This window comes from Bubalus bubalis, chromosome 3 (genome assembly GCF_019923935.1).
Source record: "Bubalus bubalis isolate 160015118507 breed Murrah chromosome 3, NDDB_SH_1, whole genome shotgun sequence".
NCBI lineage: Eukaryota > Metazoa > Chordata > Mammalia > Artiodactyla > Bovidae > Bubalus > Bubalus bubalis.
The window spans coordinates 124,445,690-124,468,737 of record NC_059159.1 but is presented as its reverse complement, the minus strand read 5'-3'; the positions used below and the strand labels follow the sequence as shown (position 1 = coordinate 124,468,737).

Below are 23,048 nucleotides of genomic sequence, written 5' to 3'. Positions count from 1 at the left end.
AATGTTTAACAAGGACCAGAAGAAATTATTGCCAAATTCAGACTTAAACTGAAGAAAGTAGGGAAAACCACTAGACCATTCAGGTATGACCTGAATCAAATTCCTTATGATTATACAGTGGAATTGAGAAATAGATTTAAGGGACTAGATCTGATAAGAGTGCCTGATGAACTATGGACGGAGGTTCATGACACTGTACAGGAGACAGGGATCAAGACCATCCCCATGGAAAAGAAATGCAACAAAGCAAAATGGCTGTTTGAGGAGGCCTTACAAATAGCTGTGAAAAGAAGAGAAGTGAAAAGCAAAGGAGAAAAGGAAAGATATAAACATCTGAATGCAGAGTTCCAAAGAAGAGCAAGGAGAGATAAGAAAGCCTTCCTCAGCGATCAATGCAAAGAAATAGAGGAAAACAACAGAATGGGAAAGACTAGAGATCTCTTCAAGAAAATTAGAGATACCAAGGCAACATTTCATGCAAAGATGGGCTTGATAAAGGACAGAAATGGTATGGACCTAACAGAAGCAGAAGATATGAAGAAGAGGTGGCAAAAATACACAGAAGAACTGTACAAAAAAGATCTTCATGACCCAGATAATCACGATGGTGTGATCATTCACCTAGAGCCAGACAACCTGGAATGTGAAGTCAAGTGGGCCTTAGAAAGCATCACTACGAACAAAGCTAGTGGAGGTGATGGAATTCCAGCTATGTCAAATCCTGAAAGATGATGCTGTGAAAGCGCTGCACTCAATATGCCAGCAAATTTGGAAAACTCAGCAGTGGCCACAGGACTGGAAAAGGTCAGTTTTCATTCCAATCCCAAAGAAAGGCAATGCCAAAGAATGCTCAAACTACTGCACAATTGCACTCATCTCACATGCTAGTGAAGTAATGCTCAAAATTCTCCAAGCCAGGCTCCAGCAATACATGAACTGTGAACTTCTGGATGTTCAAGCTGGTTTTAGAAAAGGCAGAGGAACCAGAGATCAAATTGCCAACATCTGCTGGATCATGGAAAAAGCAAGAGAGTTCCAGAAAAACATCTCTTTCTGCCTTATTGACTATGCCAAAGCCTTTGACTGTGTGGATCACAATAAACTGGAAAATTCTTCAAGAGATGGGCATACCAGACCACCTGACCTGTCTCTTGAGAAACCTGTATGCAGGTCAGGAAGCAACAGTTAGAACTGGACATGAAACAACAGACTGGTTCCATATAGGAAAAGGAGTATGTCAAGGCTGTATATTGTCACCCTGCTTATTTAACTTATATGCAGAGTACATCATGAGAAACGCTGGGCTGGAAGAAGCACAAGCTGGAATCAAGATTGCTGGGAGAAATATCATTAACCTCAGATATGCAACACCACCCTTATGGCAGAAAGTGAAGAGGAACTAAAGACCCTCTTGATGAAGGTGAAAAAGGAGAGTGAAAAAGTTGGCTTAAAGCTCAACATTCAGAGAACTAAGATCATGGCATCTGGTCCCATCACTTCATGGGAAATAGATGGGGAAACAATGGAAACAGTGACAGACTTTATTTTTGGGGGCTCCAAAATCACTGCAGATGGTGATTGCAGCCATGAAATTAAAAGACGCTTACTCCTTGGAAGGAAAGTTATGACCAACCTAGATAGCATATTGAAAAGCAGATATATTACTTTGCCAACAAAGGTCCGTCTAGTCAAGGCTATGGTTTTTCCAGTGGTCATGTATGGATGTGAGAGCTGGACTGTGAAGAAAGCTGAGTGCCGAAGAATTGATGCTTTTGAACTGTGGTGTTGGAGAAGACTCTTGAGAGTCCCTTGGACTGCAAGGAGATCCAACCAGTCCATCCTAAAGGAGATCAGTCCTGGGTGTTCATTGGAAGGACTGATGCTAAAGCTGAAACTCCAATACTCTGGCCACCTCATGCGAAGAGCTGACTCACTGGAAAAGACTCTGATGCTGGGAGGGATTGGGGGCAGGAGGAGAAGGGGACAACAGAGGATGAGATGGCTGGATGGCATCACCAACTCAATGGACATGAATTGAGTGAACTCTGGGAGTTGGTGATGGACAAAGAGGCATGGCGTGCTGTGATTCATGGGGTCGCAAAGAGTAGGACATGACTGAGCGACTGAACTGAACTGAGAAGAAATAAAAAAGTCAATCAATAATGAATAATGCAATAACTGATCAAAAGTACTCTGGAGGGAACCAACAGGTGAATAACTTAGGTAAAAGATAGGATAAGTGAGGTGGAAGACAGAACGGTGGAAATGAATGAAGCAGAGAGGAAAAAAGAATTAAAAGAAATGCGGACAACCTCAGAGAGCTCTGGGACAATGTTAAATGTCCTAACATTTGAATCATAGGAGTCCCAGAAGAAGAAGACAAAAAGAAAGGGCATGAGGAAATACTTGAGATAACAGCTGAAAACTTCCCTAAAATGGGGAAGGAAATAGCCACCTAAGTCCAAGATACCCAGAGAGTCCCAAACAGTATAAACCCAAGGCAAAATACTCCAAGATACATATTAATCAAATTAATGAAGATCAAACACAAAAAGCAAATATTAAAAGCAGCAAGGGAAAAGCAACAAATAACACACAAGGGGATCTCCATAAGGATAACAGCTGATCTTTCAATAGAAACTCTTCAGGCCAGAAGGGAATGGCAGGACATACTTAAAGTGATGAAAGAGAAAACCTACAACCCAGATTACTATACCCAGCAAGGATCTCATTCAAATATTAAGGAGAAATCAAAAGCTTTACAGACAAGCAAAAGCTGAGAGAATTCTGCACCACCAAACCAGCTCTTCAACAAATGCTAAAGGATCTTCTCTAAACAGGAAACACACAAAAGGTTTATAAACTTGAACCCAAAACAACAAAGTAAGTGGGAACAGGATCATACTTAACAATAATTACCTTAAATGTAAATGGGTTGAATGCCATAACCAGAGGACAAAGGCTTTCTGAATGGATAATAAAACAAGACCCCTATATATGCTGTCTACAAGAGACCCACCTCAAACCAAGGGACACATACAGACTGAAAGTGAAGGGCTGGAAAAAGATATTTCATGCAAATGGGGACCAAAAGAAAGCCGGAGTAGCAATACTCATATCAGATAAAATAGACTTTGAAATAAAGGCCATGAAAAGAGACAAAGAAGGACACTACATAATGATCAAAGGATCAATACAAGAAGAAGATATAACAATTATAAATATACATGCACCCAACATAGGAGCAACACAACATGTAAGGCAAATACTGACAAGTATGAAAGAGGAAATTAACAGAAACACAATAATAGTGGGAGACTTTAATACCCTACTCACACCTATGGATAGATCAACCAAACAGAAAATAAGCAAGGAAACACAAACTTTAAATGATACAATGGACCAGTTAGACCTAATTGATATCTACAGGACATTTCACCCCAAAACAATGAATTTCACCTTTTTCTCAGGTGCACACAGAACATTCTCCAGGATAGATCACATCCTGGGCCATAACTCTAGCCTTGGTAAATTCAAAAAAACTAAAATAATTTCAAGCATCTTTTCTGATCACAATGTGGTAAGATTAGATATCAACTACAGGAAAAAAAGCTATTAAAAATACAAACACATGGAGGCTAAACAGCACACTTCTGAATAAGCAACAAATCACAGAATAAAAAAAGAAATCAAAACATGCATAGAAACAAATGAAAATGAAAACACAACAATACAAAACCTATGGGATTCAGTAAAAGCAGTGCTAAGGGGAAGGTTCATAGCAATATAAGCTTACCTCAAGAATAAGAGAAAAATCAAATAAATAACCTAACTTTATACATAAAGCAACTAGAAAAAGAAGAAATGAAGAACCCCAGGGTTAGTAGAAGGAAAGAAATGATAAAAATTAGGGCAGAAATAAATGAAGAAGAAACAAAGGAAACTACAGCAAAAATCAACAAAACTAAAAGCTGGTTCTTTGAGAAGATAAATAAAATAGACAAACTACTAGCCAGACTCATCAAGAAACAAAGGGAGAAGAATCAAATCAACAAAATTTGAAATGAAAATGCAGAAATCACAACAGACAACATAGAAATACAAAGGATTATAAGAGACTACTATCAGCAACTATATGATAATAAAATGGACAACTTGGAAGAAACAGACAAATTGTTAGAAAAGCATAATCTTCCAAAACTGAACCAGGAAGAAATGGAAAATCTTAACAGACCTATCACAAGCACGGAAACCAAAACTGTAATCAAAAATATTCCAACAAACAAAAGCCCAGGACCAGATGGCTTCACAGGTGAATTCCACCAAAAATTTAGAGAAGAGCTAACAAGTATCCTACTCAAACTCTTCCAGAAAATTGCAGAGGAAGGTAAACCGCAAAACTCATTCTATGAGGCCACCATCACCTTAATACCAAAACCAGACAAAGATGCCACATAAAAAGAAAACTACAGGCCAACACCACTGATGAACACAGATGCAAAAATCCTCAACAAAATTCTAGCAAACAGAATCCAACAACATTTTAAAAAGATCATACATCATGACCAAGTGGGCTTTATACCAGGGATGCAAGGATTCTTCAATATTCACAAGTCAATCAATGCGATACACCACATTAACAAATTAAAAGATAAAAACCATATGATTATCTAAATAGATGCAGAGAAAGCCTTTGACAAAATTCAATATCCATTTATGATAAAAAAAAAACCCTCTAGAAAGCAGACATAAAAGGAACATACATCAACATAATAAAAGCCATATATGATAAACCCACAGCAAACATTATCCTCAATGGTGAAAAATTGAAAGCATTTCCGCTAAAGTCAGGAACAAGACAAGAGTGCCCACTCTCACCACTACTATTCAACACACTTTGAATAGTAGTTTGGAAGTTCTGGCCACAGCAATCAGAGCAGAAAAAGAAATAAAAGGAATCCAGATTGGAAAAGAAGAAGTAAAACTCTCACTGTTTGCAGATGACATAATCCTCTACATAGAAAACCCTAAAGACTCCACCAGAAAATTACTAGAGCTAATCAATGAATAAAGTTGCAGGATATAAAATTAACATACAGAAATCCCTTGCATTCCTATACACTAACCATGAGAAAACAGAAAGAGATATTAAGGAAACAATTCCATTCACTGTTGTGACGAAAAGAATAAAATACCTAGGAATAAATCTACCTAAAGAAACAAAAGACCTATATATAGAAAACTAAAAAACACTGATGAAAGAAATAAAAAATGACACAAATAGATGGAGAAATATACCATGTTCATGGATCAGAATAATCAATATAGTGAAAATGAGTATACTACCCAAAGCAATCTATAGATTCAATGCAATCCCAATCAAGCTACCAATGGTGTTTTTCAGAGAACTAGAACAAATAATTTCAAAATTTGTATGGAAATACAAAAAACCTCAAATAGCCAAAGCAATCTTGAGAAAGAAGAATGGAACTGGAGGAATCAACCTACCTGACTTCAGACTATACTACAAAACTACAGTCATCAAGACAGTATGGTAGTGGCACAAAGACAGAAATATAGATCAATGGAACAAAATAGAAAGCCCAGAGATAAATCCATGCACCTATGGAACCTTATCTTTGACAAAGGAGGCAAGAATATACAATGGAGAAAAGGCAATTTCTTTAACAAGTGGTGCTGGGAAAACTGGTCAACCACCTGTAAAAGAATGAAACTAGAACACTTACTAACATTGTACACAAAAATAAACTCAAAATGGATTAAAGATCTAAATGTAAGATCAGAAACTACAACCAGAGGAAAGCATAGGCAAAACACTCTCTGACATAAATCACAGTAGGATCCTCTATGACCCACCTCCCAGAGTAATGGAAATAAAAGCAAAGATAAACAAATGGGACCTAATTAAACTTAAAAGCTTTTGTGCAATGAAGGAAATTCTAAGCAAGGTGAAAAGACAGCCTTCGGAATTGGAGAAAATAATAGCAAACAAAGCAATTGACAAAAGAATTCATCTCAAAAATATGCAAGCAGCTCATGTAGCTCAATACCAGAAAAATAAATGACCCAATCAAAAAATGGACCAAAGAACTAAACAGATATTTCTCCAAAGAAAATATACAGAAATTCAAATAAAAAATTTCTCTGATTGGTTCTCTGGTGGTTCGGCGCGGGGGCCGTTGGCTCCAGACAAATAAACATGGAGTCCATCTTCCATGAAAAACAAGAAGGCTCACTTTGTGCTCAACATTGCTTGAATAACCTACTGCAAGGAGAATACTTCATCCCTGTGGAATTATCTTCAATTGCACATCAGCTAGATGAGGAAGAGAGGATGAGAATGGCAGAAGGAGGAGTTACTAGTGAAGACTATCGCACATTTTTGCAGCAGCCTTCTGGAAATATGGATGACAGTGGCTTTTCCTCTATTCAAGTTATAAGCAATGCCTTGAAAGTTTGGGGTTTAGAACTAATCCTGTTTAACAGTCCAGAGTACCAGAGGCTCAGGATTAATCCCATAAATGAAAGATCATTTATATGCAACTATAAAGAACACTGGTTTACAGTTAGAAAATTAGGAAAACAGTGGTTCAACTTGAATTCTTTTTTTTTTTTAATTTTATTTTATTTTATTTTTAAACTTTACATAATTGTATTAGTTTTGCCAAATATCCAAATGAATCCGCCACAGGCACACATGTGTTCCCCATCCTGAACCCTCCTCCCTCCTCCCTCCCCATTCCACCCTCGACGGGTCCAGAATTAATATAAGACACATACCTTGCACTTTTCTTGGCTCAGTTACAACAGGAAGGTTACTCTATATTTGTTGTTAAGGGTGATCTGCCAGATTGCAAAGCTAACCAACTTCTACAGATGATCAGGGTTCAACAGATGCATCAACCAAAACTTATTGGAGAAGAATTAGCACAACTTAAAGAACAGAGAGTCCAGAAAACAGATCTAGAACGCGTCTTAGAAGTAAATGATGGGACAGGAATGTTAGACGAAGATGAGGAGGAATTGCAGAGGGCTCTGGCACTAAGTCGCCTAGAAACTGACATGGAAGATGAAGAAGCCGATCTCCGCAGGGCCATTCAGCTCAGTATGCAAGGTACTTCCAGAAATAAATATCAAGATATCCCACAGACATCAGGTTCACATCCTACTTCAGAAGAGCTACGGAAGAGAAGAGAAGCCTACTTTGAAAAGTAAAGGAGTTGGTACCATATTAAAACTGCAGAGAAATTCAAATCAAAACCACAATGAGGTACCATCTCATGCTGGTCAGAATGGCTGCTATCAAAAAGTCTACAAACAATAAATGCTGGAGAGGGTGCGGAGAAAAAGGAACCCTCTTACACTGCTGGTGGGAATGCAAACTAGTACAGCCACTATGGAGAACAGTGTGAAAATTCCTTAAAAAACTGTAAATAGAACTGCCATATGACCCAGCAATCCCACTGCTGGGCATACACACCAAGGAAACCAGAATTTGAAGAGATACGTGTACCCCAATGTTCATCACAGCACTGTTTACAATAGCTAGGACATGGAAGCAACCTAGATGTCCATCGGCAGATGAATGGATAAGAAAGCTGTAGTACATATACACAATGGAATATTACTCAGCTATTAAAAAGAACGCATTTGAATCAGTTCTAATGAGGTGGATGAAACTGGAGCATATTATAACAGAGTGAAGCAAGTCAGAAAGAAAAACACCAATACAGTAAATTAACGCATATATATGGAATTTAGAAAGATGGTAATGATGACCCTATATGCAAGATAGCAAAAGAGACACAGATATAAAGAACAGACTTTTGGACTCTGTGGGAGAAGGCAAGAGTGGGATGATTTGAGAGAACAGCATTGAAACATGTATATTACCATATGTGAAATATATTGATCACCAATCCAAGTTTGATGCATGAAACTGGGCACTCAAAGCCAATGCACCGGGACAACCCTGAGGGATGGGATGGGGATGGAGGTGGGAGGGGGGTTTGGGATGGGGGACACATGTACACCCATAGCTGATTCATGTCAATGTATGGCAAAAACCACTCTAATATTGTAAAGTTATGAGCCTCCAATTAAAATAAATAAATTAATTAAAAAAATTAAAAGGCCTTGAGAAAAAAGAGAACAAATTATACCAAAAGAAAGTAGACACAAGGAATTAATAAAGATGAGAGCAAAATCAACACTGACACATCAGTAATGAAATAGAAAAAAAGAGTAAAGAAAAAAATCATGAAGCCAAAACTAGTTTTTGAAAATATCAATAAAGCTGGTAAACTTCCAGGTAGATTAATCAAGGGGATAAAAAGAGAAGATACAAATTACAAATAATATGATCAAAGAGGGGGCCATAAATGCAGATTTAAAAAATAGACATAAAAAAGTTGTTCATATCATGAACAACTTATGCCAATAAATCCAGTAACTAAGATGAAACAGATGAATTTCACTGAAAACATAATTTCCAAAGTTTACTCAGGAAGAAACAGACAACCTTAATATCCTTATGTCTATTAGAGAATTTTAAATTTGTAGTTAGAAGCCTTCACACAAGGAAAACTCAAACCCAGATGGCTTTACTAGCAAATTCTAACAAACATTTGAGAAGGAATTAATACCACTTCTATACAAACTCTTCCAAAATGGAACACTTCTGAATTCATTTTATGAGGCCAACATTATACTGATACCAAAACCAAGGACATAACAAGAAAAGGCACAGACAGATCAATATCCCTCATGAAACAAAGTGCAAAAAATCATAACAAAATATTAATAAATCAAATACAAAAATATGTACGAGAAATAAGACATCATGATTAACTATGGTTTTACTCTAGGAATGCAAGGTTGATTCAACATTTGTAAGTCAATCAATGTAAGTGACTATATAAACGCAGTAAAAGCAAAAGGAGAAGGTGCACCAGAGGAGGAGGTGGTTAGATGGAATCACCGACTCAAATGATGTGAATCTGAGAAAACTCCAGGAGACAGTGGAGGACAAAGGAGCCTGGCATGCTGTAGCCCATGAGGTCTCAAAGTCAGACACCAGTTAGTGACTGGACAATAACAACAAAGGAGAAAAATCACAATATCAATAGATGAAGAAAAGACTTTTGATAAAGTTCAAAATCATTTATGTAAATAACTCTCAGAAAATAAGAATAGACGGGAACGTCCTTAACCTGATAAAGAATACCTGTGAAAAACCTTCAGCTAACATCATACGTAATAGTGAAATGAATACTTTCTGCTTAAGAATGGGAACAAGGCAAGAATGTCTATTCTCTTCACTCCTATTCATTACCATACTAGAGGTCCTAGCTGGTGCAGTCAGGCTGATTTCAACACTTACCATAAAAGCATATTAGTTGAAATAATGGGGTACTAACAAAAGAACAGTCACATCAATGGAACAGAATGGACCCACACATAAATGGTCAACTGACTTTTGACAAAAGATAGCAAGGAAATTCAATGGAGGAAGTTCAATGAACAGTGCTAGAACACTATTCATCCACATACAAAAAAAATGAACCTCATACACAAAATTCAATCAAAGTGAATCATTAGGTCCTACATGACAAGGTTAATACTATAAAATTTCTAGAGAAAACAGGAATAAGTCATTGTGACTGCAGGATAGATAAAAAATTTTTAGAGCCATGAAGACAAAAATGACAAATTGGAGCTTATTAAAATTTTAAGTTTCTGCCCTTCTAAAGGCCCTTAAGAAAATGAAAAGACAAGCCACAAACTAAGAGAAAAGATTTTCATAACACACCTGGTAAAGGTCTCTTAACTAGCACATTTAAACAATATACAAAAATTCAGTAATAAAAAAAAGAATACAAAAATGTGCAAAACATCTGAATACATACTTCACAAGAGTACAGATATAGACAGCCAAAAACACATTAAAAGATGCTCAACAGCATTACTCATTAGGAAAATGCAAATTCAATCCACAATGAGGTATTAGTATACATCCATTACAATAGCATAAAATTTTTAAAAACCAACAATATGAAGTGCTGATGAGAATTCAGAGCCATCTCATACATTTCTGGGGGGCGGGCATGCAAAACAGTACTTTGAAAAATAGTTTGGCAATTTCTTATGAAGTAAAGCATACAATTATCGTATAATCAAGCAAACCCACTCTTAGGTCAAAATCTGTACTTCAATGTCATAGTAACATTAGTCATAATTATCCCAAACTTTAAACAATCCAATTGTCTATCAACAGGTGAAGAGATAAGTAAATATACATTGAGACAATGGAATAATACCCAACAATAAAAAGAAGACTGTTGATACATAAAACCACATGAATGACTCTCACAAGCATGCTAAGTGAAAAAATCCAGATAAAAATGCTATACATTGTATCATTCTATTAATTTAACATTTTGGAAAGGCACAATCACAGGCACAGAAAAATTTCATCAATGGTTGACAAGGGCTTGGGGTTGCTAGGGCACAAGGCAATTTTGGGGGTGATGGAGATATTCTGCATCTTGACTGTGGTATTAGTTATACCAAGATAATGCTCAAAATCCTTCAAGCTAGGCTTCAACAGTATGAGAACCAAGAACTTCCAGATGTACAAGCTGGATTTAGAAAAAGCAGTGGAACAAGAGATCAAATTGCCAACATCCATCCATTGGATCATAGAAAAAGCAAGAGAATTTCAGAAAAACATCTACTTCTGCTTCATTGACCACACTGAAGCCTTTGTGTGAATCACAACAAAATGTGGAAAACTCTTAAAGAAATGAGACTACCAGACCACCCTACCTGCCTCCTGAGAAACCTGTATCTAGGTCAAGAAGCAACAGTCAGAACCGGACATGGAACAATGGACTGGTTCCAAACTGGGAAAGGATTACGTCAAGGCTGTATACTGTCACCCTGCTTATTTAACTTATATGCAGAGTACATCATTTGAAACGCCAGCCTGGATGAATTACAAGCTGGAATCAAGACTGCCGGGAAAAATATCAGTGACCTCAGATATCCAGATGACACCACCCTTATGGCAGAAAGCAAAGAACTAAAGAGGCTCTTGATGAAAGTGAAAGAGGAGAGTGAAAAAGCTGGCTTAAAACTCAACATTCGAAAAACTAAGATCATGGCATCTGGTCCTATCACTTCATGGCATATAGATGGGAAAACAATGGAAACAGTGACAGACTTTATTTTCTTGGGCTCCAAAATCACTGCAGATGGTGACTGCAGCCATGAAATTAAAAGACACTTGTTCCTTGTAAGAAAAGCTATGACAAACTGAATCAGCATATTAAAAAGCAGAGAAATTACTTTGCCAACAAAGGTCCGTCTAGTCAAAGCTATGGTTTTTCCAGTAGTCATGTATGGATGTGAGAGTTGGATCATAAAGAAGGCTGAGCACAGAAGAAATGATGCTTTCAAACTGTGGTGTTGGAGAAGACTCTTGTGAGTCCCTTGGACTGCAAGGAGATCAAACCAGTCAATCCTGAAGGAAATCAACCATGAATATTCATTGGAAGGACTGATATTGAAGCTGCAACTCCAATACTTTGGCTACCTGATACGAAGAGCTGACTCACTGGAAAAGACCCTGATGCTGGGAAAGACTAAGGGAAGGAGAAGGGGATGACAGAGGATGAGATGGTTGCACAGCATCACTGACTGAATGGACATGAGTTTGAGCAAACTCCAGGAGATGGTGAAGGACAGGGAAACCTGGCATGCTGCAGTCCACCAGATCACAAAGAGTCAGACACTGACTGAGTGACTGAACACCACCACCACCTATAGACCTATAAACCAAAAGTGGTGACTTTTACTTTACATAAAGTAGATCTCAATAAACCCCAAAAAAAGTTCCTTCAAACTGTGCCCCTTTGCAGTCAACTTTCTCCCCATCACACATACACTGTCCTGGCTCCAATCTGTCCAGTGATCTGCTGTCAGTACAGATTAGGACTGATTAGTGTTCTTGAGTATCATCCATGTTACTATAGTTACCAGGAGTTTGTTGCTTTTTATTGATGAGTCGTATTCCACTGTATGGATATACCACAATTTGTTCATCCATTCAAATGTTGATAGACATGTGGGTTTTTCCCAATTTTGGAGTATTAAAAGTTCAGCTGCTTGCACTGTCTACAATAGCCAGGACATGGAAGCAACCTAGATGTCCATCGGCAGATGAATGGGTAAGAAAGCTGTGGTACATAAACACAGTGGAATATTACTCAGCTATTAAAAAGAACAGATTTGAATCAGTTCTAATGAGGTGGAGGAAACTGGAGCCTATTATACAGAGTGAAGTAAGTCAGAAAGAAAAACACCAATAAAGTATATTAATGCATATATATGGAATTTAGAAAGATGGTAACAATGACCTTATATGCCAGACAGCAAAAGAGACACAGATATAAAGAACAAACTTTTGGACTCTGTGGGAGAAGGCGAGGGTGGGATGATTTGAGAGAACAGAACTGAAACATGTATATTACCATATGTGAAACAGACCACCAATCCAAGTTCGATGCATGAAACTGGGCACTCAAAGCCAATGCACTGGGACAACCCTGAGGGATGGGATGGGGAGGGAGGTGGGAGGGGGTTTCGGGATGGGGGACACATGTACACCCACGGCTGATTCAAGTCAGTGTATGGAAAAAACCACTATAATATTGTAAAGTAATGAGCCTCCAATTAAAATAAATAAATAAAATTTTTAAAAAGGCCAGGTGCTTTCCACTATGCAAAACAGTACAGAGTTCCTTCAGAAAACTAAAAATAGAGTTATCATATGATCCAGCAATCCCATTCCTGGGAATATATTGGGACAAACTATAATTCAAAAAGATACTTACACCCTATTTTCATAGCAGCACTATTCACAATAGCCAAGACATGGAAATAACCTTAATATCCATAGACAGATGAACAGATAAAGATGTGGTACGTATATACTACAGAATACTGCTCAGCCACAAAAACGAATGAAATAATGCCATTTGCAGCAATATGGATACAAGTAGAGATTATCATACTAAGTGAAGTAAGTCAGAAAGAGAAAGACAAGTATCATATGATATCACTTATATGTGGAATCTAAAATATAGCACAAATGAACAAATCTATGAGACAGAAACAGACTCACAGACATACAGAACAGACTCACAGTTGCCAAGGGGGAGAAGCGGTGAGAGAGGAATGAACTGGGAGTTTGAGGTTAGCATTAATAGATGCAAACTATTACGTTTAGAATGTATAAACAATAAGGTCCTGCTGTATAACACAGGGAACTATATGCAATCTCCTGAGATAAACCGTAATGAAAAAGAATATATAAAAACGAAGAATGTATATATGTGTATAACTGAGTCACTTTGCTGTACAGCAGAAACAACATATAATAACATTGTAAATCAGCTACAGTTCAGTAAAAGAGTAAATAAAGCTGCTCTGCAAAGCTATTTTTCTTTCTCTTGTGTAAATTCAATTTTCTGAAAATTTAATATCCATAATAACTACACAAGGAAAGTATTATCCTCATTCTGCAGATGAGAAAACCAAATTCAGAGATGTTAAGTAATCAAGATATTACACGATATATGGAAGCCAGGATTTTAGTCCTGGTCTATTTGATGCCAAAGCCCAAATTCTTTCTATCATTTTACCCTTACTGGTACTGAAAAACAGAACTTACGCTTGACAAGGGGGAGAAGGTGGGACTATGCTAAAGCCTTTGGCTATGTGGATCATAACAAACCTATCTCCTGAGAAATGGGTCAAGAAGCAACAGTTAGAATCCTGTATGGAACAACTGACTGGTTCAGGATTGAGAAAGGAGTACAACAGGGCTGTTGATTGTCACCCTGTTTATTTAACTTATACGCAGAACACATGTGAAATACTGGGCTGAATGAGTTACAAGTTGGAATCAAGATTGCCAGGATAAATATCAACAACCTCAGATATTCAGATGATACCACTCTAATGGCAACAAAAGATCTTCATGAGCCAGATAATCACAATGGTGTGATCACTCACCTAGAGCCAGACATTCTGGAATGTGAAGTCAAGTGGGCCTTAGGAAACATCACTATGAACAAAGCTAGTGGAGGTGATGGAATTCCAGCTGAGCTATTTCAAATCCTGAAAGATGATGCTGTGAAAGTGCTACACTCAATATGCCAGCAAATTTGGAAAACTCAGCAGTGGCCACAGGACTGGAAAAGGTCAGTTTTCATTCCAATCTCAAAGACAGGCAATGCCAAAGAATGTTCAAACTACCACACAATTGCACTCATTTCACACGCTAGTGAAGTAATGCTCAAAATTCTCCAAGCCAGGCTTCAGCAATACGTGAACTGTGAACTTCCAGATGTTCAAGCTGGTTTTAGAAAAGGCAGAGGAACCAGAGATCAAATTGCCAACATTTGCTGGATTACCCAAAAAGCAAGAGCGTTCCAGAAAAACATCTATTTCTGCTTTAATGACTATGCCAAAGCCTTTGACTGTGTGGATCACAATAAACTCGTCTTGAGTAAAATTCTTCAAGAGATGGGCATACCAGACCACCTGACCTGCCTCTTGAGAAACCTGTATGCAGGTCAGGAAGCAACAGTTAGAACTGGACATGAAACAACAGACTGGTTCCAAATAGGAAAAGGAGTATGTCAAGGCTGTATATTGTCACTGTGCTTATTTAACTTATATGCAGAATACATCATGAGAAACGCTGGGCTGGAAGAAGCACAAGCTGGAATCAAGATTGCCGGGAGAAATATCAATAACCTCAGATATGCAGATGACACCATCCTTATGACAGAAGGTGAAGAAGAGCCTCTTGATGAAAGTTAAAGAAGAGAGTGAAAAAGTTGGCTTAAAGCTCAACATTCAAAAAACGAAGATCATGGCACCTGGCCCCATCACTTCATGGCAAATAGATGGGGAAATATTAGAAACAGTGGCTGACTTTATGACTAGACTCTGTCTAGTGAAGGCTATGGTTTTTCCAGTGGTCATGTATGGATGTGAGAGTTGGACTATAGAGAAAGCTGAGCGCCGAAGAATTGATGCTTTTGAACTGTGGTGTTGGAGAAGACTCTTGAGAGTCCCTTGGACTGCCAGGAGATCCAACCAGTCCATCCTAAAGGAAATCAGTCCTGGGTGTTCACTGGAAGAACTGATAGTGAAGCTGAAACTCCAATATTTTCGCCACCTGATGCGAAGAGCTGACTCATTTGAAAAGACCCCGATGTTGGGAAAGATTGAAGGCAAGAGGAGAAGGGGATGAAAGAGAATGAGATGGTTGAATGGCATCACTGACTCAAAGGACATGAGTTTGGGTAAACTCCAGGAGTTGGTGATGGACAGGGAGGCCTGGCATGCTGCGGTTCATGGGGTCGCAAAGAGTCAGACATAACTGAGCAACTGAACTGAATGGCAAAAAGTGAAGAGGAACTAAAAGACTCTTGATGAGGGTGAAGGAGGAGAGTGAAAAAGCCAGTCCCATCACTGCATGCAAATAAAAAGGGAAAAGGTGGAATAAGTGGCAGATTTCCTCTTCCTGGGCTCTAAATCCACTGCAGATGGTAACTGCAGCCATTAAATTAGAAGACGATTGCTTCTTGGCAGGAAAGTTATGACAAACCTAGACAGTGTGTTAAAAACCAAAGACACCACTTTGTGGACCAAGGTCCATATAGTCAAATGTATGGTCTTTCCAGTAGTCATGTATGGATATGAGAGCTGGACAATAAAGAAGGCAGTGTTAAGTGTTCGTTGTTCAGTTGTGTCTGACTCTTTGAAACCCCATGGACTGTAGCCTGTCAGGTTCCCCTGTCCATGGAATTTTCCAGGCGAGAATACTGGAGTGGGTTAGCATTTCCTTCTCCAAAGAATTGATGCTTTTGAACTATGGTGCTGGATTAGACATTTGAGAGACCCCTGGAAAGCAAGGAGATCAAACCAGTCAATCTTAAACGAAATCAACACTGAAAACTCTTTGGAAGGACTGATACTGAAGCTGAAGCTCCAATACTTTGGCAACCTCATGTGAACAGCTGACTCATTGGAAAAGACCCTGATGCTGGGAAAGACTGAGGGAAGGAAGAGAAGGGGACGACAGAGGATGAGATGGTTGGATGACATCACAAATTCAATGGACATGAACTTGGGCAAACTCCGGGAGATGGTGAGGGACAGGGAAGACTGGCATGCTGCAGTCCATGGTGGGTGAAGAGTTGGACATGATTTGGGGACTGAATAACAACTTCCTGACTTGAATGTAAGCTCATGGAAGCAGGGATTTGGATGGGTTTTGTTCACTGCTGAATCCCTAGTGCCCAGCCCACAACCAGAGCTCAGTAAATCCTGAGTGAATGAATGAAAAATTCTCCATCTAGCTAACATCATTCCTTTTCTCTCCTACTCACTAAAATAATAGCATAGTGTATGTGGGCAATTAAAGGAATAATCCTCAATTTAATTAAAAAATTATTTTCAAATTTTAATGGCTGTTGTAAACTGATTGAGACAGTTAATTATGTCAAGCTGTGATTGAGATCCATCACATAGATTATTTCTGGGCCTTTCCACTCTGAGTCCAAGTTCTCAATGAGCAGGCTCAGGTCTGAGCCATAGAGTTACTGCAAGAAGTTCACACACCTCGATGTGTAAGCATGCACTGCTTGAACACTGGTAAATGTCTCATACTAACATGTATTCCTATTCCTCAAACAATATGCAGATATGGTTGAGATTCAAAAACACAACTTTGTGAATGAATTGAAAATTCATTCGTTTCAATTCATTCAGTTCAAAAGCTATGAATTTTCAGTAGCTTTTGGTAGTTATATATTTTGTCAACCAATGGATATTAGAAGTACAACTACTTATGTGTGAAGTTTTACGAAGTTTTTTTTAAAAATTAAAAAAGCGCCTGACACTTGAGGAGACTGGGAAGCAATACGTGACCACATGACTAAAATCGAAAGCATTTCTCTCCCTCCCCTTTTTTAGGCATGCTATTTTCATGGAATACTGTAAGTCTCTATTAGTAAACAATTTTTTGGAGGGAAGGGCAGTCCATTGGACTATAAGACTGAGGATTTCAAAGCTGGTGAGAAGTGTAACAAAAGCTGGAAGGGTGACTGTGGTTGTGCATCTTGTTTGGACGGATGTCTTACTCTCAGGTCTCTGTTCTCAGGACTCATGTCTGTACAGTTTGCAATTCCTACATTAGCAGTATCAGTTCAGGCACTGAACAAAAACAATGTTACAACTAAAGCTCAAAAAACGTTATGTTATTCTCTAACCTACTATACTGCTGTAGAATGCTCTAAATTTTGGTAATTCCTTGGTTATCATGGCATTTTCTCAGCTTTCCTGAAGATGGCAGTTATTCTCAAGAACTTTTATAAAAAGTATACACAGAAGAGTACTTTCCTCTAACTATAAAAATCAAGTTTATTATCTTGGATGTCATCCATTAGAAGCGTAGAAGAAAGCTTACCATGGGAATTTCAACTCAGTGCAGAGCCTCAACAGCAATCCCTCCAAAGTGGTTCCCAGACTGCTTAAGCTGCCATTTTGTTCTTTCAATCTTCCTCCTTATTTATACTCTCTAAAAGTGTTGTGATAAATATAATTTAGAGTTTAAGAGACTTCAATTTATTTTGAGAATGTTATGCAAGCCCTGATGATGGTAAGTTAGGCTAGGCTGGGAGAAATAAGGTTGGTCATCTTTTAAAATTCAGGTTAGAATTCTTAAGGGTTTCCCCTGGATAATAAAGGGGCTGCTTGAGCTGGGTAAGAATCCCCTGCTTAAGCAGAGTACAGTGGAAGTGAATCTGGGGAATTATTTAATCAGAATACTTTAATCTCAAAAACTGACCAAGGTCAGCTAGCAAAGACCTCAGTCAAGGAGGAAGAAACCAGCCACAATGATCACAACAGACTGCACTTGACTTTCATGGCCTTCCTCTCACCCTTTCTCCTCCTTTCCTTGCCTCTCTTTCTGAATGATAAGTGTCAAAAATAGAGTTATATGTGCTTAGCACAATACTTGGTATTCGGTGGTTATATTTTCCTAGAAGCCTGGTATGGATGGGAAACTACCTATGAATATATGCATTACATGGCTAAGAGTGAAAAGATACAGGCACTGGCATACTGGAGACATTTTAATACAGCATCAAATCTGAAACATTGTAACTTTCCCAGTTTTTCTTACTTGCCTCATTAACATACTTGACCAGACAAGCTTAGTAAAACCACCAGACCTCCTCTAAGATTTCTCACCTAATTCGTACACAAAAGTCACTTGACTGCTCTGTCTATACAATGTCCCTGAACCATTGTATGGCAGCACAGGGTGGTGGCCTGACCTCAGAGTGGGGAGCTGAGAGAAGCAAGGAATGCTTGAGGGCACCTTCTCACCATCTCCAAACTGCTTAGTTTAAAAATGAGGAAACTGAGGTACCAGGTGATTATTCCAGGACTCACATATTTTTATGGCCAGAACCACAACAAGAATCCAGGTCTGGCTCCCAAACTTAGGGCTTGCTTTCAGACAGCTGCTCCGAATGTACAGCATTGGCTTCTGAAAGTAAATTTGACTTGGAGAACATGGAGTGCAACCCTGAGGCATATTTAGTGACTAGCTGTTAAAGTGGCATGAAATGGGGATCTGTCACATTCTGATTTAAGGGTGTGGCACTCAAATCCAAAATACTTTTCAACGGGTGTAAAAATTGAATTCTTTTACATTATTCCTTTTCTATTTTGCTACATAATTAATCATGAGTACCCTGAAATGCTAACAATGTGCACCAAGTAGAACAGGGAGTAGGCGAAAGTAATGACAACCTTTTGGAAAGCAAGGTTTAAACAATGTAAACAGCCTAAAATAACTTTCACTTTCAATATTATATTTTGTAAATTCAAAGTTTTTCTAATACACCTGAAAATGGTCCCTGGAGAGTCTAATTCTGAAGAAGCAGGTTTTGGTGTCCTCTGGATACCTGCCTTTACCATTAGCTGGCCCTCCCTGGCTCAGTCATTTCACATCTGATTTGCTTTCCGTAGCTTCAGTTTCCTCACTTCTGCTGCCCAAAGACCTTTGGCCAAGCTGGTCATGCTCCCATCTATGCTTTCTCCTCTCAGTTTCTCTTTTCTCAACTATTTCCAACTATACGATTTGATTCATTTACCTTGTTGCATTTTTTTGTGTCCTAAATTTGAGTAGAAGAGTGGCACTCAACCCTTAAATAAATCTAAAGAATTATTAGGGTAAACTGAAATCACCAAACAATCTCTCTTATCTTCTTTAGTCAGCTACTCAATTTTTAGTGTCTCCTTAGGGCACATTCTTCTGGTAAATGGCTGCCCTTCTCCATGAAGATACTACTTTAGTAATGAGTCAGGCCCCTAAAATCCACAATGTGTGTGCTGAAAAGACTTTAGGCATCATCTAGTCTATCCCAAACCCCTCATTATGCATCAATAAACTGAGCCTAAAAGAAGGAAGGTTTTTGTCTAAGACTCTTTGGAGGCAATTTCTCATCCAGCAACAGTTTACATGTTATCTTTTATTTCCAATTACATTCTATTTGTTACCACCTGAGTTACTCCTTTACCAACTCTTTTTTTTTTTGAAGATAGTAATTAATGCCCTCAGGTGGTGATATACTTCCTTCAGAGAGCAGTTTTCTTTTTTATTACTGTAATTTCAACCTCCAAATTATACATGCATTACTAATTACATAGTATAAATAAATAACAGCTCTCCATAAATCTACATACTGGAGAAAAAGCTCTGAGATCATAAGTGGCTTAGTTAGGAGTTTGGGCCTTAATCCCAGTTCTGCTTCTAATTAGCTATGACCCTTTGAGGAAGTCACTTCAGGTCGTTTTTTTCATAAGAAACCTAAGGAGGATGGGCAAGATCCATGGTTCTCAACCTTCCCTGGAGTCCTTCAAGTGCTGAAATAGGGTCCAAAGATCTAATGAAAATGGATTTGCTTCCTCTGGACAAAGCTAAAATACTGAGTTTGCTTTGGAGTCACATTGAATATTTTGTGCCGATCAGAAGCTCTAACTGACATATATCCTAACACACACCTTTAGCTAAAAATGACAATTACTTTTAAATAGTTCATTTGAAAGACAAAATTTTTTTTAAATTGGCCCAATGAGGAAAGAGTGAAAAGATCAAAGCTTTTCAAAGCACAAAGGTGGGAACAGGAGGAGAAAGTCGGTTTTGCATAAAGAAAGAAAAATCAGTTCATATAAATATGAAATTAGACTGCACTCCAAGCACTAAGGAACTGTCCTTTCTGTATTTATGTGCTGACCTTAAAGTGTCCAGAAGCAAAGTGCTCACTCTATGTCAAATCTTAGACCTTACAAATAGCAACTGATCAAACACAGAGTAGGCACTTAAGAGTTAAAATACTATAAACTGTTTTTTTCTTACATTCATATTAAGTCCCCAACTAGATTATACTGCACAGAGAATTTAAAGAGAGAGAATTTAAAGAGAGGTCCTTCAAGGAGTTTAAATCTCTTGGTACAAAATACAATAGTTCATTCAGTCGTGTTCAACCAATACACTTAAAAGGGCATTAGCAGGGATTACATTTCATTTCCAATCTACAGGGTCTGAAATTCAAAGGCACCACCAACTGCTGCTTCAGAGTCTCAAAGTGTTGAACTACCAGAGAGGCTGTAGGCCGGCAAAGGGCCCTGCACAAAAGATGTGGGTTCTAATCCAACTGGCCCCAGAGCAATTTCCTTCCCCCAGCTGGTACTGTGCATGTAACTGATGCTCCATGAAGGTTAGTTGAGTGGAACTGCAAAAATCTCCACTATGGGCCATTTTATATTATATAGAGAACTTAAAAATGTGTCCCTGCATGCAAGAAAACTGAAATCCAATTATGTAAAATATAGGAAGTTTGGTGGAAGGAAAAGAGTTAACACTTCTTGGCTGTTATTCTGAGCCAAATGAGTTGCAGTAGTTATCTAAGAAAAGTCTTGCAGGGTAAGTTAAATATTTCCAATTGATAAAAAGAGAAAATCGGGCTCAAAACAGGCGTGTGATTTGTTCAAGAGCATACAATTAGTACGTGGAGAAACCCAGATTCCAACGTGAATCTGCAAAGTCCATGCTATTTGCAATATGCAACACCTCCACATCAAAGCAGCCAGGAGTTGGTCTAAGTTTCACTTCTGTCATTAAGTTGTTGTATATCACTTAGGCAGGGCACTTTTCTGCAGTCTTTTCACCTGCACGAAAGGGGTGGCGGGTAGGGAGGGAGGGATGACCCAGGTCAGTGGTGTTTTTGTTTCTGTTTCGTAGGGTGGCTTTCAGAATTCGGCCAAGGCTGTTTCGAATAAAGGTATTTCCCTTTCTGGTTCTTTGAAATTGTTTGGGAGGGAGTGGTCTCTTTGGTTATGTATGGCAATGTACCTACCCCCTCAAGGAAATAGGAGCAGAACAGTTGTGTGGGCTTCAAGTTCCCTCCCATTAAATGAAGGCTGAGAACCTGATCCTGTTGGGGGATTTGGTGAAAGTTAAGAGATATTCACTATGGAGTCATATTTCCCTCCTAACTTGAAGCTCTGTACCCACTCAGGGTTCAGGGTGCTCACGGTTTAAGAGAAACGGATAGTGTTTGTGTCCTGCATTGCTTAAGTGGCCTGCAGAGGCTAGTCTTAAGTTCCTCTAAGAGGAACTTAAAGTGGACGGTGTAAAATACGCGAGCTCAAACAGCCAGGGGGCTTGGATATCCCTTGCTCCGGGCGGGCAGCTGAGGCCGGTCGCCCCGGTGCAGGGAACCACTTCCTGGTCAGCACCATCCGTCCCTTGTCCACACCCACCGCGCCGTATTTCCCTCTCTGCACTGAGCTTCCCAAGCGGCAGAGTCCGTCCGACTCCGGGGTGAACAGCCAGACGGTCCCGTCAGAGATTTAAAACACAACGCTCTGGAACTGCAACTCCCCTGGCGCCCAGCTTGCTTTGCTGAAGTGGGGACCGGGGCATCCTCTGCGGCTACAGGGAAGAGGCCCCAGCCCGCTGGAGTCCCCTTCGGGGTACTGTCCCGCTAGAAACACAGGTGTGCCGCGGCGCCCCCCCCCCCCCGCCCCCAAACCTCGTCAGACCTCGCCTGGCACCTGTCGTTCCCGCAGCCAGCAGGACCTGCGCTCACCTCGTCCTGAGGGCCCGCGGCCCGTCCCAGCGCCTCTGGGCCCGGCTCCCGCCGCCCTCTTCTTCACGGCCACAGTCGCAGCAGCCGCCCACTTTCGGTTTCCCCGCACCGCCTGAGGCGCTGCCGCGGCTTGGGAAATCACCTCAAGACCCCGCCCCGCCCCGCCCTGCTCGGCCCCGCCCCGCTCCGCCCCTCCCCGAGTGCCGCCGGCCTCGGCTCTGCGCACGCGCGGGCGCCGTGGCCGCGTCAGCCCACGCCGGCGTCCGCGCGTGGGAAGGGAAACCGACGCCGTCTAGCGGTTTCTGCGCGTGCCCACGCACGGGCTGACGGAGAAAGGAGACGGCGGAGGTGGCGGGGGGGTTCCTCGTGGACCATGCAAGGACTGACTGTCAGGGAGGGCCTTGGACCCAGCCAATCTTTTTAGCATTTACGCGCTCCGGCTATTGCATTCACTCGTCATAAGTTTCATTCAAGTATTGCTCATTCTTTTCTTCAATTCTAGAGCAGTTACTTTTTATTCTCCTAGACACCCACCTGGCCCATTCATTTCTTTTAGGTCTTTTCTCAGGCGTCATCCTGGGAGAAGGGTGGCCACACTCTCAAAAATGTCAGTCTCCTTCTCTAAGAGTCCTGGTGGCCCTTCTCAGCTTTTTCTCTCCTTGGCACTGTCTAGCGCACTAATGTGTGTTTTTTTACTCTCCTCTTCAAAACAAAGCTCTGAGCTCTGGGATCTTCGTTTTGTTCCCTAATCCCTGGCACACAATAGGCTGATTTAAACAT

The 23,048-nt window shown here is 39.7% G+C and overlaps 2 protein-coding genes across 3 annotated transcripts in view; one reads left to right on the top strand and one right to left on the bottom strand.

Annotated features, from left to right (window-relative positions):
* Positions 1-22,421, bottom strand: part of TDRD7 (tudor domain containing 7) — a 102,579-nt gene extending 80,158 nt beyond the window's left edge. Inside the window, exon 1 of one of the 2 annotated variants that reach the window (XM_025281760.3) lies at positions 22,269-22,421. The gene's annotated coding sequence lies outside the window, so the exon portion shown is untranslated. The remainder of the gene's footprint in view (positions 1-22,268) is intronic. The other variant, XM_025281762.3, reaches the window with a different exon arrangement.
* On the top strand, positions 6,221-7,236 carry LOC102406938 (ataxin-3-like). The gene is given in 2 exon segments (XM_025281763.3): positions 6,221-6,630; positions 6,771-7,236. Coding segments are annotated over 2 exon segments (876 nt in total).
* Positions 22,422-23,048: the final 627 nt, after the last annotated feature.